We start from the raw sequence: 14,164 nt of genomic DNA, 5'->3' as shown, positions 1-14,164 counted from the left end.
GGGCCAGAACAGTTATTCAGCAGTCAATATGCCATTAAAAACCCAGTTACACCTGTCCCAACAAGGGTTAACTTTTTATGGGGTGTTTAAAAATGATTAGATCGGAAAAGCTTAAGTTTTCATCAGTTCAACTTGCTGGCTATAGGGAGTTCCACTGCGCAGTCTGTGGCGGAGCAGGGAATGACTGACCGCAACTTCAAGATTTCCACTTTTATCTGCGCATGCGTTAAATCCTGAAGTTGTCAGTTTCAGAGGGGTAATGACGGCAAATGCTGACAGTTTCGCCATCATTACCACTGCAAAATTCCAGGCCGTTATTTTTTGAAGGGGTAAAGTGCAGATTCACAAGAATGATACTAGGGCTTAAAGGGTTACATTAGGAGGACAGGTTGCATAAAACTTGGCTTGTATTTCCTCGAGTTTAGAAGGTCGAGGGGAGATCTAATCAAGATGTATAAAATGATAAAGGGATTTGATAGGGGTGGGAGAATCCAGAACAAGAGGGCTTCATCTTAACATTAGAGCTAGGCCATTTAGGAATGAATTCAGGAAGCATCTCTCTCTCTCTCTCTCTCGTCAATTGAAATTTAAAAAGGGGAACGATGGATTTCTGTTGGGGATGGGTATCAAAGGATATGGAAGTACAGATCATCCATGATTTAACTGAATGGTGGACAGGCTCAAGGCGTTGAATGGCCTACTCCTGTTACTAAATTAATCCCAAAAGGGGGGAAATGCCACAATTTCACACTATGCAGCTAAATTTATTCAATTTATTCACCTTTAGGTTTGTCAGTTACACATTCATGACTTAGATAGAAACATAGAAGATAGGAGTAGGCCATTCAGCCCTTCGAGCCTGCTCCGCCATTCAATGAGATCATGGCTGATCATCCAAATTCAGTACCCTGTCCCTGCCTTCTCCCCATATCCCTTGATCCCTTTAGCCTTAAGAAATATATCCAACTCCTTCTTGACTATATTTAATGAACTAGCCTCCACCGCCCTCTGTGGTAGAGAATTCCACAGGTTCACCACTCTCTGGGTGAAGAAATTCCTCCTCATTTCAGTCCTAAATGGCTTACCCCTTATCCTTAGACTATGACCCCTGGTTCTGGACTCCCCGGCCATGAGAAACATCCTTCCTGCATCTAGTCTGTCCAAGCCTGACAGAATTTTTTGGTTTCGATGAGATCCCCTCTCAATCTTCTAAACTCCAGTGAGTATAAGCCCAATCGACACAATCTCTCCTCATACGTCATTCCTGCCATCCCAGGTATCAGCCTGGTGAATCTTCGCTGCACTCCTTCCATGGCAAGAATGTCCTTCCTCAGGTAAGGCGACCAAAACTGCACACAATACTCAAGGTGCGGTCTCACCAAGGCCCTGTACAACTGCAGCAAGACATCCTTGTTCCTGTACTCGAATCCTCTTGCTACGAAGGCCAACATACCATTTACCTTCTTAACCGCCTGCTGCACCTGCATGCTTACCTTCAGCGACTGGTGCACAAGAACACCCAGGTCTCTTTGCCCTTCCCCTTCTCCCAATCTATTGCCATTCAAATAATAATCTGCCTTCCTGTTTTTGCCACCAAAGTGGATAACCTCACATTTATCCACATTATAGTGCATTTGCCATGTTTCTGCCCAATCACCCAACCTGACCAAATCGTACTGGAGTTTCACAACATCCTCCTCACAGCTTACCCTCCCACCCAGCTTTGTGTCATCTGCAAATTTGGAGATATTACATCCAATTCCCTCGTCCAGATCATTAATATATATTGTGAACAGCTGGGGTCCTAGGACCAATCCTTGCGGTACCCCACCAGTCACTGCCTGCCACTTGGAAAACGACCCGTTTATTCCAACTCTCTGCTTTCTGTCCGCCAACCAGTTCCCTATCCAAGTCTATACCTTGCCCCCAATCCCATGTGCCTTAATTTTGCACGCGTTTGAACATGAGCCTATGATCTTAATCCCAACAAGGCTAGTGACTGCTCAAATCGTAAACAAATACAACTTAATATGGCAACGCCTCAAAATGTTTAATAGGAATCAGGGGCTTCTTTTTCAGACTCAAGATTGCTTTGGGAAGTAAAAGAAAGTGAAGGGGTTGTCCAGCTTTAACTATTATCAGTTCAATTCTAAGCAAGCACTGAAGCCTATGGCTGACCACTAACCCAAATTAGTTCCATGATCCTATATCCTTTCCTAGCTGCTTAAGGTCACTATTTCCTATCTGAGCCAATGTCTAACCAATTTTCAGTTACTTCTCCAAACACAGTCACTATATTACAGTATTTGAATAGCAATATTCTTTTAAAATAAGTTATACTCAGCTGTGGAATGGTTAGGATTTTTTAAAATCTCAGTTTATTGTTGATTTTTCAGGTTTGCATATCAAAAAAGAGTTTATAGGTTTATTTCCTATTTCTGATTGGCACAAAAGTTTACATCAGTCTTTGGAACTGAACATCATTGTACTCAAAACTATGACTGCTCTGAATACAGTCGATTAGAATTTCCCCTCGTCTAGGAAATAATTACAAACATATGTTTGTGCTTAACTGCTGGGCACAAAATATCACCTATTCCTTGTGAGGAATAATCGTGCAATATACAGTACATTGTGGGTAGAACAGGAAAGTAATGTAGAAAGTGAAAATTTGTAACCTTTCATGGCAGGGTTCCCCCTTCTCAGTGTAGATTGTAAACCAAATAAAGGCTCATGAAAAAAACAACCAAGAGCCAGAGAGCTGCTGGTAGTTAATGCAACTTCCATTTAGGATTCTGTGCTTCAAGCAAGACATTTTCTAATATTTTATGCTTCTAGACTGATCTGTGCATTAGTAACAGGATAACAATTTAACAGAGGAGATACTTCACTGACGATCTTATCACTAATACGGAGCTTGTTCCACCCATATTGTACACCAAATACTGTATATTTCTGACTCCACACCCAACTTCTGATGCACCAATGCAGTCTTGTTACTATTATTTTGAAACCAAATATTAATCAATGGCCTTCCCCTGTAATTTTGTATCTTAAAATCACAAACTACATATGGAAACATTCAAATTCTACCTTCCCATCCCCCAATATGATCTCAGATTTAGACTAGAATAGTTTTCTCGTTGCTTGCTGAATGCATGCATAAATATCCTAGCAGCAGAGCATAGTACTGGAGGCTGTCAGCAAATGGCAGTACAGACAGCTGCCAAGTCTTGCAGGCTCCGTGCTCTAATATGGAACAGCTGGAAGAGGACTGTGCATTCTTTTCTCTGAGTAAACACTAAGGGCTCTGTTCAGTATCCTACTGCAATCAAGCCTAAAGAATTCCACCAATCGGTGAACACAGACTTCTATTACTTCTCCCCAATACACCCTTTGTATTCCCTAGAAAAAAAACTGAAGATATACATAATTTGATCTGGTGCTGCAACTTTTAGTCAATTTTAAACAACTATTTGGGCGGAATTTTTCCAGGTTCCACTATTCCATAAGTCAATCCTACCACATTATATCTGCTGCATAGGGCAGGGTGAAGCATTAAAGTACAAGGATTTTTATTTTTCATAATATTTTCAGCCCCAGTTTCTGTTACAAGTATGGCGATGTGTCTCTCTCCAAACGGAGACTGAATATTAAATTTTCTAAATTATTTGCTGTAGGGTCCTGCATTATATTTAACTGACACGGTATTTCTAACAGAAGTCGACTCAGACTTTTAGCCTTCACTCAATTTGAGTGAAAAAGGCGCTATTCCTAAAATCAGAATATGCTCCCAGTAGCGATTTAAATATCTTCCTTTTGGTTTGACGGTCAAATAAAGATGAAATGGCGAAATTCGTAAATAGAATAAACAAAGTTTGATATATTTATTTAACCAGGATCTGCATCTGTGTGTGATACCGTATAAAGCTACGTGTAACTAAAAGGTCGGAAAAGAAACCAAGCCACGTTGTCCAGAAAGCACAGGATACCCAGACTCTACGTGACATGACTGGGTTATTACACAGGAAATTGCAGAACAAGATGCATCAAAGCGTTTTACTCCTTACGTTGATGTGATGTTGCTTGTATACCGCAATGAAATACACCAATTGTCAATTAAAAGGTTATAAGCCACAATTATATATCGAATTACTAATTTGCAAGTGTTTCGCGTCAATCTCGGATACGAACTAGGAAAAAGCAGCATAAAAAATAATTAGTTGCATTAAAACTTACCGGGATCATTTGCCTCTCCCTCGAGAATGTGAAGCTCGGTACAATCGGACAAAGAATGCTCTAGACAAATCTGAAGGAAACGAGCCTGGGTCCGGCTCACTCGTTTCAACAGGGATAACAAAGCTACAGTTTGTTCACATTCATTCCACCCTTTAAACCATCCTGCAAGAACGCCGACTTGATCTCGAAACATCATGATTAAGGAACAGTCTCAGCACTCTGCGAGTTTATATCGTTGGGATTCTTCGACACAAGACACCCCCCGAAAAATCTCAAGCTCAGAAGCATGTAGAGGAGGGGTTGTCACATTTTTTTGTGTGGATCGAGTTGCGATTTTTTCTTTCCTTTTCTGTAGAATAACGTCACTGTTGACACGCTCCCTCTTCCTCCACGGCAAGCAACAGTGGGACAAAAATCGAGCAGGCACTACAAGTATATCACCTGTCAGAATTAGCAGATCTCAGGTTCTAGATCTCCTCTCCCCACGGTGTCAATTTTAATCCTCAACGCCCGCATTCTCATGCATGGTCAAAGCTGGAAGGGAATTTAAAAGAAAACGGCCGTTGAAATTTACCGTCATTGAATGATAAATAGTTCAAACTTTATGCTGAAACGATGGATCTCTGTTATCCCCTCCCTCTGCCTGCAGTAACTAGTAATTCATTACAAATTATAATGCAGAAACTCCTTTAGGTTTGTAATTAAGCGTTCAAAGCGCCTAAAGTCTACAAATGGTCTCGAAACGATAAGATAATATGGTCTGAAACGACAGATTTATACGAGGCTGGAAGAGCAGCCAGCCACCAGACTGTGTTTAAACGTTTCCAAAAGCAATGCAGAGCAACGCAATTCCTCTGGGTTTAGGCCCAATGCAGACTGACTGAGACTAAAATAAACTATCCACCCAAACCTCAAATACGCGATCGTCTGCAGCCATCGCCTTACCCGGGATTTTCCATGTCAGTCTGTCAGAATAAACCCCTACCTTCAAACCCTCATGATGGACCTCAACCACATTAATATTAACGGTGCCCTGCCCCGTGCAACACTGCGGAAACTCACAGCAACTCCACAGGCGTCTGTCAGCGAGAGCTGGGACAGTTTAATTTACAAACAAACAGACGAGTTTTAAAATATAGTTTCTTATTTTTAAATATAGAAAATGAACGCCCCTCCTCTCGCTCAGACGCCTACTAGGAAAAGTTAAGCTGTGGTAATGTGAGGACTGAAAGGGAGAGGATCTCAGGTTCGGTCAAAAAAAACCATCTTTAATACCCAAACGTTAACAAAAATCCAACACAATTTTACTGATCCTCAAAACAGAAAGCAGATCCTCAAAGCGGCTAAAAATAACATGAAAGGCGCAGCGTGTGTGATTATTAATAAATGTGACTCAGAAGGACTCCTCCCGGTTACAGCTGCAACGGCCGCCGCATTTCTACACTAACCTGCTGCGAGCACGGCACAGTCCGGTTAGGCTCGGCTCGGCCCAGGTTCACTTGGCGCCGCTCCGTGAGGCCATGCCGACGGCAGCCGCCGTCGTCGTCGTCTCCACAGCTGAATTTATTTGTAGGCTTGTTCCCGGCCGCTTCCTCCCTCCCCTCCCCACACACTGATCATTAACATACAGCATTACGTCATGGGCCGGCCAGAAATAGAGGCCGCGGCCCGCCCCCGGGTATTTATACAAAGCTGGGCTTCCCTTCCCTCCGCTTCGCACTTACCGGCCTGGCTCCGCGCCCGCTCACCGCTCCGTTGCTAAGCGCTCGCCCCCTCCCTCCCAAACAAAACACACACACACACAAGCGCGCGCAATGTCGGTTTTAATTAGACAAGAAGGTGAAATTCCACCAGCGATTTATTATTCTTATTAACCCGCTCCTCCGGCGGGTTTTGATTGCGGGACCCCCCTTTCCTTCAGCAGCTGAGGCCGGCACAGGATCGCCAGCCCCCCGCACTGTTTACATACGGTAAAGAGCGCGGCCTAGCGGCTCGGTGCACGCGCCCCGGCCCAGCTGGGGGAGGGAGGGGGCGCGCTGCGTCTCACCACGTGATCGGGGTCAATTCCTGGTGCGGGTTTTTTTTCCCCCCTCTATAATACCGGCAGACTTTCTCGCCGAATTGCTCAGCTTGAGTGGTCATAGATTAGTACAGCGGCAGAAGGAGGTTGTTCGGCTCATCGAGTCTATGCGGGCTCTTTTCAAGAGCAATCTGGTTAGTCCCACTCTCTCTGCTCTTTCCCCATATCCCTGCACTTTTTTCTCTTTCAATTATTTATCCAATTCCATTTTGAAGGCTACTATTGAATCTGCACCTACCACCCTATCATTGAAACTTATAAAATTCTAACAGGATTAGACAGACTAGATGCAGGAAGGATGTTCCCAATGGTGGGGGAGTCCAGACCAGGGGTCATAGTCTAAGGATAAAGGGGTAAGCCATTTAGGACAGAGATGAGGAGGAATTTCTTCACCCAGAGAGTGGTGAACCTGTGGAATTCTCTACCACAGAAGGCAGTGGAGGCCAATTCATTAAATATATTCAAGAAGGAGTTAGATATTGTGATGAAATATTTCCATTCATCACTGCCTGTGACTGAGATCGGTTTCAGTGTCATTTCCCTTCCCCCAGACCTCATTGTATTGTGTACTGGAATGTGCTGTATTGTATACTGGAATGTGCTGTGTGTAGGGCTCCGCCCATACCTGGCCCCGTTTGTAAGCTAGCTTCAGTCTAGCCCCAATCTCCAGAAGGACGACATCTCTCTCGCTTACGTGTTTCGTTCTAAGTTAATAAAAGCCTTGTTTTGTTCTGCTACCTTCGAGTCTCGGAATTATTGAGGCACATCAATTTTATTAACTTATTTTTTCAACACTATGGATCAACTCCTGAAACCCGAACGTTTGGATTTGGATCAACATGCTCCGGACGCATCAGCACGCTTCGGACACTGGTTTGAGTGTATGGAATTCTTCCTGGACAATTCCGCAGCCGTCAAAGATGCTACGGACGCTGCAAGGATGAGACTCGGAATTCTGCGGAATTGGGTAAGCCACCGGGTTTACCCCCTCATCCAAGACGCCGAGACGTACCTGGCCGCCTGCGACATCTTAAAGGCGCATTACCAGCAGCCTACGAATGAGGTGTATGCTAGGCACCTGCTCGCCACCCGCGCACAGCGACCTGGGGAATCGGTGGAGGAGTTCCTAAGCACCCTGAAAATGCTTGGCAAAGACTGCAAGTGCCGAGATGTAAAAGCCGCGGTGTACACTGACGAGCTTGTTCGCGATGCCTTCATCACAGGCCTCAGCTCCACTTACATCCGGCAAAGACTGCTGGAAAAAACGGGGTTGGACCTGAAACAGGCTGCGGACACCGCGCGATCCCTGGATGTGGCCCAGAGAAACTCGGACGCCTACTCTTCAGCCCGCGCCGTCCACGCCGCCACGTGTGCACCGAGGGCGCCGCCATCTTGGAAGGCATCTTCCCCGCCCGACAGCCCGACACCGGCTGGGCCCCGCTCTCCCCCCAGAAGCCCTACGACAGCCGCGACGCATCAGGGACCCAACTGCTACTTCTGCGGGCAGCCAAAGCACACCAGAAACCTTCGAGTACGACATCATTTACCGGCCAGGGGCCCTTAACGAATCCCCTGACGCCCTCTCACGAGGGATGTGTGCCAGCGCCACCGGGGATCGGCTACAGACCCTCCACAACGACCTCTGCCACCCAGGGGTCACGCGGCTGTTCCACTTCATAAAGTCCCGTAACTTACCCTACTCGATTGAGGAAGTTCGGTCCCTGACCAGGAACTGCCGCACTTGCGCTGAGTGCAAGCCTCGGTTCTACCGCCCAGATAGAGCCCACTTAATCAAAGCTACACGGCCCTTTGAGCGGCTCAGCTTAGATTTCAAGGGCCCCCTCCCGTCCGTCGACCGCAATGTTTACTTCCTGAACATTGTGGACGAATACTCCCGGTTCCCATTCGCCTTCCCCTGCCCAGACATGACCAGCGCCACGGTCATTAAATGCCTCAACAGCCTGTTCTGCCTGTTCGGTATGCCGAGCTACATCCATACGGATAGGGGGGCGTCCTTCATGAGTGAAGAGCTACGCCAGTACATGCTGTCCAGGGGGATCGCCACGAGCCGTACCACCAGCTACAACCCCCGGGGTAACGGCCAAGTGGAGCGAGAGAACGGGACAGTATGGAAAGCAGTCACTCTAGCTCTAAGGACCAAGGGCCTCCCTATCTCCCGCTGGCAGGAAGTCCTCTCGGATGTGCTCCATTCGATATGGTCGCTATTGTGTATGGCCACTAATACCACGCCTCATGAACGAATGTTTGTCTTTCCCCGGAAATCCACCTCAGGTGTATCCATGCCGTCATGGCTCTCCACCCCAGGTCCGGTACTCGTGCGAAGGCATGTGAGGGGCCACAAGACGGACCCTCTCGTGGAGCCAGTACACCTACTCCACGCCAACCCCCAATACGCATATGTCCGGCACGCCGACGGAAGGGAGGACACCGTGTCCATAAAAGACGTCGCCCCAGCCGGCATCGACAACAACCACGGCAATAGCGGCAAGGACGATCACAGCAACTCTTACCCACCCACTACTCTTTCATCACCCCCGGAAGAACACCGACCAACGGCACCCCCACCAACTACCCCTTCAACAACCCTGGCGGCACCCCCGGCAGAGACCCAGGAGGCTACCGGGGACACCCAGCCGACACCCGCGGCACCGCAACAGCCACGTCGGTCGCAGAGGACTATCAAACCCCCGAACAGACTAAATCTATAGAAGGGGTGAATGTGATGAAATATTTCCATTCATCACTGCCTGTGACTGAGATCGGTTTCAGTGTCATTTCCCTTCCCCCAGACCTCATTGTATTGTGTACTGGAATGTGCTGTATTGTATACTGGAATGTGCTGTGTGTAGGGCTCCGCCCATACCTGGCCCCGTTTGTAAGCTAGCTTCAGTCTAGCCCCAATCTCCAGAAGGACGACATCTCTCTCGCTTACGTGTTTCGTTCTAAGTTAATAAAAGCCTTGTTTTGTTCTGCTACCTTCGAGTCTCGGAATTATTGAGGCACATCAGATATATTTCTTAAGGCTAAAGGGATCAAGGGATATGGGGAGAAAGCAGGGACAGGGTACTGAATTTGGATGATCAGCCATGATCTCATTGAATGGCGGAGCAGGCTCGAGGGGCCGAATGGCCTACTCCTGCTCCTATCTTCTTTGTAACCACTCCTTGTGTAATAAAAATTTTCCTCATGTCGCCTCTGGTTCTTTTGCCAATCACCTTAAATTTGTGCCCTCTTGTTATTGAGCCTTCAGCCATTAGAAACAGTTTCTCTTTATTTAATCTATCTGAATCCTTAATGATTTTAAACACCTCCATCAAATCTCCTCTTAGCCTTCTCTGCGCCAAGGAGAACAACCCTAACTTCTCTAGTCTAGCCACATAACTGAAGTCCTTCATCCTTGAAACCATTCTAGTAAATCTCTTCTGCACCTTCTCCCAAGCCTTCACATCCTTCCTAAAGTGTGGTGCCCAGAATTGGGCACAATACTCCCGCTGGTGCTGAATTAGTGTTTTATACAGGTTTGGCATATAGGCTGTTTCATAATGACAGGGGTGTTATCTTGGGAAACAAAAGAAAATAATGCAAGTAACACCTCCCCAGGTAATATAATATCTCTATATTACTGATACAAAAATCTTAAATAATACATAACATGCTCATGTTAAATTCCTTATGGGTTGCCCTCTGTTGATATGACAGTATCAGCTTTGCCATTTCAACCTTTTTAAATATAAGCTTTTATAAATAAAATTAAATTTTTGTGTGCACATTTGAGCTTCATTTAACTAAATGTTATTCAAATATTTTATAAATAATTAGTACAGTTGGAGGCTAAACCATTACAGAATTTAGCCAGTTCTAAAACATGGGTGTACAGAGTACATCCAGCATTTCTAGACCATTGGCTAAGATATATATCTATCACGAGACCAGCTGGAGCAACACCCTGTAACATTTAGTTCTGCAAGTCATGATAAGTTTGCTACACCACAATAATATGCGTTAATGCAAAGTGAATAAACCCACATAGTGAATGCAATGCAATTCAACAACTCTAAACTCAGACAAGTGGGGCCAACACACCCAGGGATACAGTGTATCAACATAGTTGAAAAACTACAATACTACAAATGGATCGCTCACAGCACTGCTCACCTGGACACAATGCCAAAATTCAGGAAGAGATGGGAAAGTCATATGTCGCACATGTGCAAAGTGGTAATGAGGAGCAGCGATAGCTTGAGTATGTGAACAGGCCACAAAAGAGGCCACTGAGCTCACACATACGAGTGGGCTGATAAATATCAGGAGCGAGTATGGAATGCTAGCTTTGGGAATTGAGCAATTTTTCTAGGTCTAATATTGAAGCCAAGTTTAACTTAAGAGGTTAGTTTTTTATGTAGTACAGTTTCAGAATGTACATGGTTTTCTGAGCAGTATGGTATCAGACTAGGAAGCAGAGAGTCACGAGTTCAAATTGCAACTTCCATCTGACATTCAAATCAGCCTACTTTCATAAGATCGCCACCAGATCACTAAAAGCCCTGTGGCAATTAAGAGCTCCATCCTAAATGGGACAAAACACTGGTGAAAAGCATTTGTCTCTGGTCAATCACAAGATGCACTGCAGGAACTCACCAAGGCTTCTTCAGCAGCACCTCCCAAACCCACGACCTCTACCACCTAGAAGGACAAGGGCAGCAAGCGCATGGGAACACCATCACCTACAAGTTCACCTCCAAGTCACACACCACCCTGACTTGGAAGTATATCGCCATTCCTCCATCGTCGTTGGGTCAAAATCCTGGAACTCCCTCCCTAACAGCACTGTGGGAGCACCTTCACCACAAGGACTGCAGCGGTTCAAGAAGGTGGCTCACCACAACCTTCTCAAGGTCAATTAGGGATGGGGAATAAAGGCTGGGCTTGCCAGCGATGACCACATCCTGGAATGAGTTTTTAAAAAAGTATTGAAAGGAGCCATGGAGGAGTCCATATCTAGAATCATCCCACTCTCATGGCTGAGGAAGCATAGAGGACAGTGGAAAGAATACAGCAATAGAGGAACCATAAAAAGCTAAGCAAGGGGGTAAAAATAAACAATAGTTTCAGTAGATTGGAAGCACTTAAATAGCCATGCATGGGGAAGCACTTTATTCAATCAATGGTCATCAATTAAGGGACAGACAGGATAGTACCACAGGTAACGATAGAGAAATAGCAGAAATATTAAATAATTATTTTGCTTCAGTATTTACCAGGGAGATGGAACAGGTGGACATGACATTGGATGATGAGATTAGTAAAGCGGTAAGTGCATTTAAAATAAAAAAAGGGGATATATTAAATAAACTAATCAAACTCAAAGAGGATAAACCCCCCTGGAGGGATTGCATCCACGCATTTTAAAAGAATCTAGGGAAGAGATAGCAGAGGCATTACTACTCATATTTAATAATTCATTAGAAAAAGGTGTAGTACCAGAGGACTGGAGAATAGCTAACGGAATACCTATATTTAAGAAGGGGGAACATGTCCAGGGAATTATAGACCAGTCAGCTTAACATTGGTGGTAGGAAAAATAATGTAATCCCTACTAAAGGAGAAAATAGAACAACATCTAGGAACCAAAAATATAAAAATGAATAGTCAGCATGGATTTCAAAAGGGAAAGTCTTGTTTGATCAACCTTATTGAATTCTTTGAAGAGGAAACAGCGGTAGTAGTCAATGGTAATGCAGTAGATGCAATTTATCTGGATTTTCAAAAGGCCTTTGATAAGGTACCCCATAACAGACTGATGAACAAGGTCAGAGAATGTGGAGTCAGAGGACAAGTAGCAGAATGGATTGCTGGCTGGCTTCAAGACAGAAAGCAGAGAGTAGGGGTAAAGGGTAGCTGTTCACAGTGGCAGAAGGTGGGTAGTGGTGTTCCACGAGGATCAGTGCTGGGACCACTGTTGTTCACAATTTACATTAACGATTTAGACTTTGGAATCAAAAACACAATTTCTAAATGTGCAGATGACACCAGATTGGGGGGGAATAATCAATACTGAGGAGGACTGCAACAAATTACAGGAGGACATTAATAAACTTGCAGAATGGGCATATAATTGGCAAATGAAGTTCAACACAGATAAATGTGAGATATTACATTTTGGTAGGAAAAATAGGGAGGTCACTTTTTACTTGGAGGGTGCGAGTCTAGGTGGGGTAGAGGAACAAAGGGATCGAGGAGTACAAATACACAAATCACTAAAAGTTGCGACACAGGTTAGCAAGGCCATAAAAAAAGCAAACCAAGCACTAGGGTTTATTTCTAGAGGGATAGAATTAAAAAGTAGGGAAGTTATGCTAAACTTGTATCGAACCTTGCTTAGACCACACTGCGATAACTGCGTACAGTTCTGGTCGCCATATTATAGAAAGGATATAGAGGCACTGGAGAGGATGCAGAGAAGATTTACAAGGACGATACCAGAAATGTGAGGGTACACATATCAGGAAAGGATGAACAGGCTGGGTCTCTTTTCTCTTGAAAAAAGAAGGCTGAGGGGTGACCTAATTGAGGTCTTTAAAATATGAAAGGTTTTGATAGAGTGGATACAGAGAGAATGTTTCCACTTGTGGGGAAGAGCATAACTAGAGGCCATCAATATAAGATAGTCACCAAGAAATCCAACAGGGAATTCAGAAGAAACTTCTTTACCAAAGAGTGGTGAGAATGTGGAACTCGCTACCACAGGGAGTGGTTGAAGCAAATAGTATAGATGCATTTAAGGGGAGGCTAGACAAGCATATCAGGGAGAAGGGAATAGAGGGCTATGCTGATAGATTTGGATGAGGAAAGACGGGAGGAGGCTCGAGTGGAGCATAAACGCCGGCATGGACTGGTTGGGCCGAATGTCCTGTTTCTGTGCCGTATATCCTACGTAATCCTATGTAATTAAACTTGCACAACTTGAAGACAAATACAGTCTACTGGTAGTTATTACTTAAGGGTGCATTTACACTGCCAAAAACTTACAATGTAAATCTTGAATCATGTACAGTACTACAACACAGCAATACAACCTTGGGGGTTCAGATGACATTATAAACCACAATAATGAGTCTTCAATGTGTTACAACTTTGTTGTGCATTTCAAACCAACTATTATATATTCTCTATCAATACAATCTGTTTATAACCTTATTGGTACAGGAGCTCAAACACTTATGTAATGAAGCATATACAAAAATTCTTTAGTCAGTCTCATGATTTTTCAAGAATGACTCTACATTTTCACACAGATAAAAAACAAGTTGTGTTTATTATAAATAATAACAGCTGACTTTGATCATGTGTTTCAACATAGTAATACATCCTTAGCGTTCAAATTATTTATTTACAAATAGACTTGTGCTACAACATATATTTTACCTACAAAAACAGAAAGGAAAAGTTATTTGATATGTAGTCAAAAGGTAATCTTAGCACAGTTTGGTGAGTTATATCTAATGGATGGTCAGGGGTGAATTACAGATGTGTGCATCTATTCAATTGGGTTTGGGCCAGCATCCACTTGAATAACACAGCCGGGCCTGCATATACAAAATCCAAACCAATGAGTGATTTCACACATGTCTAATTCACCCTCTGGCCATCTGTTACTTTCTATATTACTGTAAAAATCAGAGTGGACAATTTTACATCACAGGTAGTTAGATAATCACAATTTGTTAAAGCATATATCCTGTTTTGTATCTATTTTAAATACATGTAGAAGTAAACACATTTATAGCAGTTTCTTTAAACTAACAGTTTAAAGTGCATAAGTCA

At 44.2% G+C, this 14,164-nt stretch overlaps 1 protein-coding gene across 4 annotated transcripts in view; it reads right to left on the bottom strand.

The window, feature by feature from the left end:
* Positions 1-6,199, bottom strand: part of samd4a (sterile alpha motif domain containing 4A) — a 191,612-nt gene extending 185,413 nt beyond the window's left edge. Inside the window, exons 1-2 of one of the 4 annotated variants that reach the window (XM_086003216.1) lie at positions 5,964-6,199; positions 4,240-4,773 (exon numbers count right to left, since the gene is read on the bottom strand). In XM_086003216.1, the coding sequence (XP_085859342.1) occupies positions 4,240-4,435 (196 nt within the window). In that variant the 5' untranslated portion in view covers positions 4,436-4,773; positions 5,964-6,199. Of the gene's footprint in view, positions 1-4,239; positions 4,774-5,687; positions 5,929-5,963 lie in introns of those variants that run through there. The other 3 variants (XM_086003219.1, XM_086003215.1, XM_086003218.1) reach the window with 3 other exon arrangements.
* Positions 6,200-14,164: the final 7,965 nt, after the last annotated feature.

This window comes from Somniosus microcephalus, chromosome 12 (assembly GCF_052327205.1).
Source record: "Somniosus microcephalus isolate GS21.2 chromosome 12, FLI_Smic_1.0, whole genome shotgun sequence".
Taxonomy (NCBI): domain Eukaryota; kingdom Metazoa; phylum Chordata; class Chondrichthyes; order Squaliformes; family Somniosidae; genus Somniosus; species Somniosus microcephalus.
Note: the sequence above shows the minus strand (reverse complement) of the source record. Positions and strands in the feature narration are given on the sequence as shown.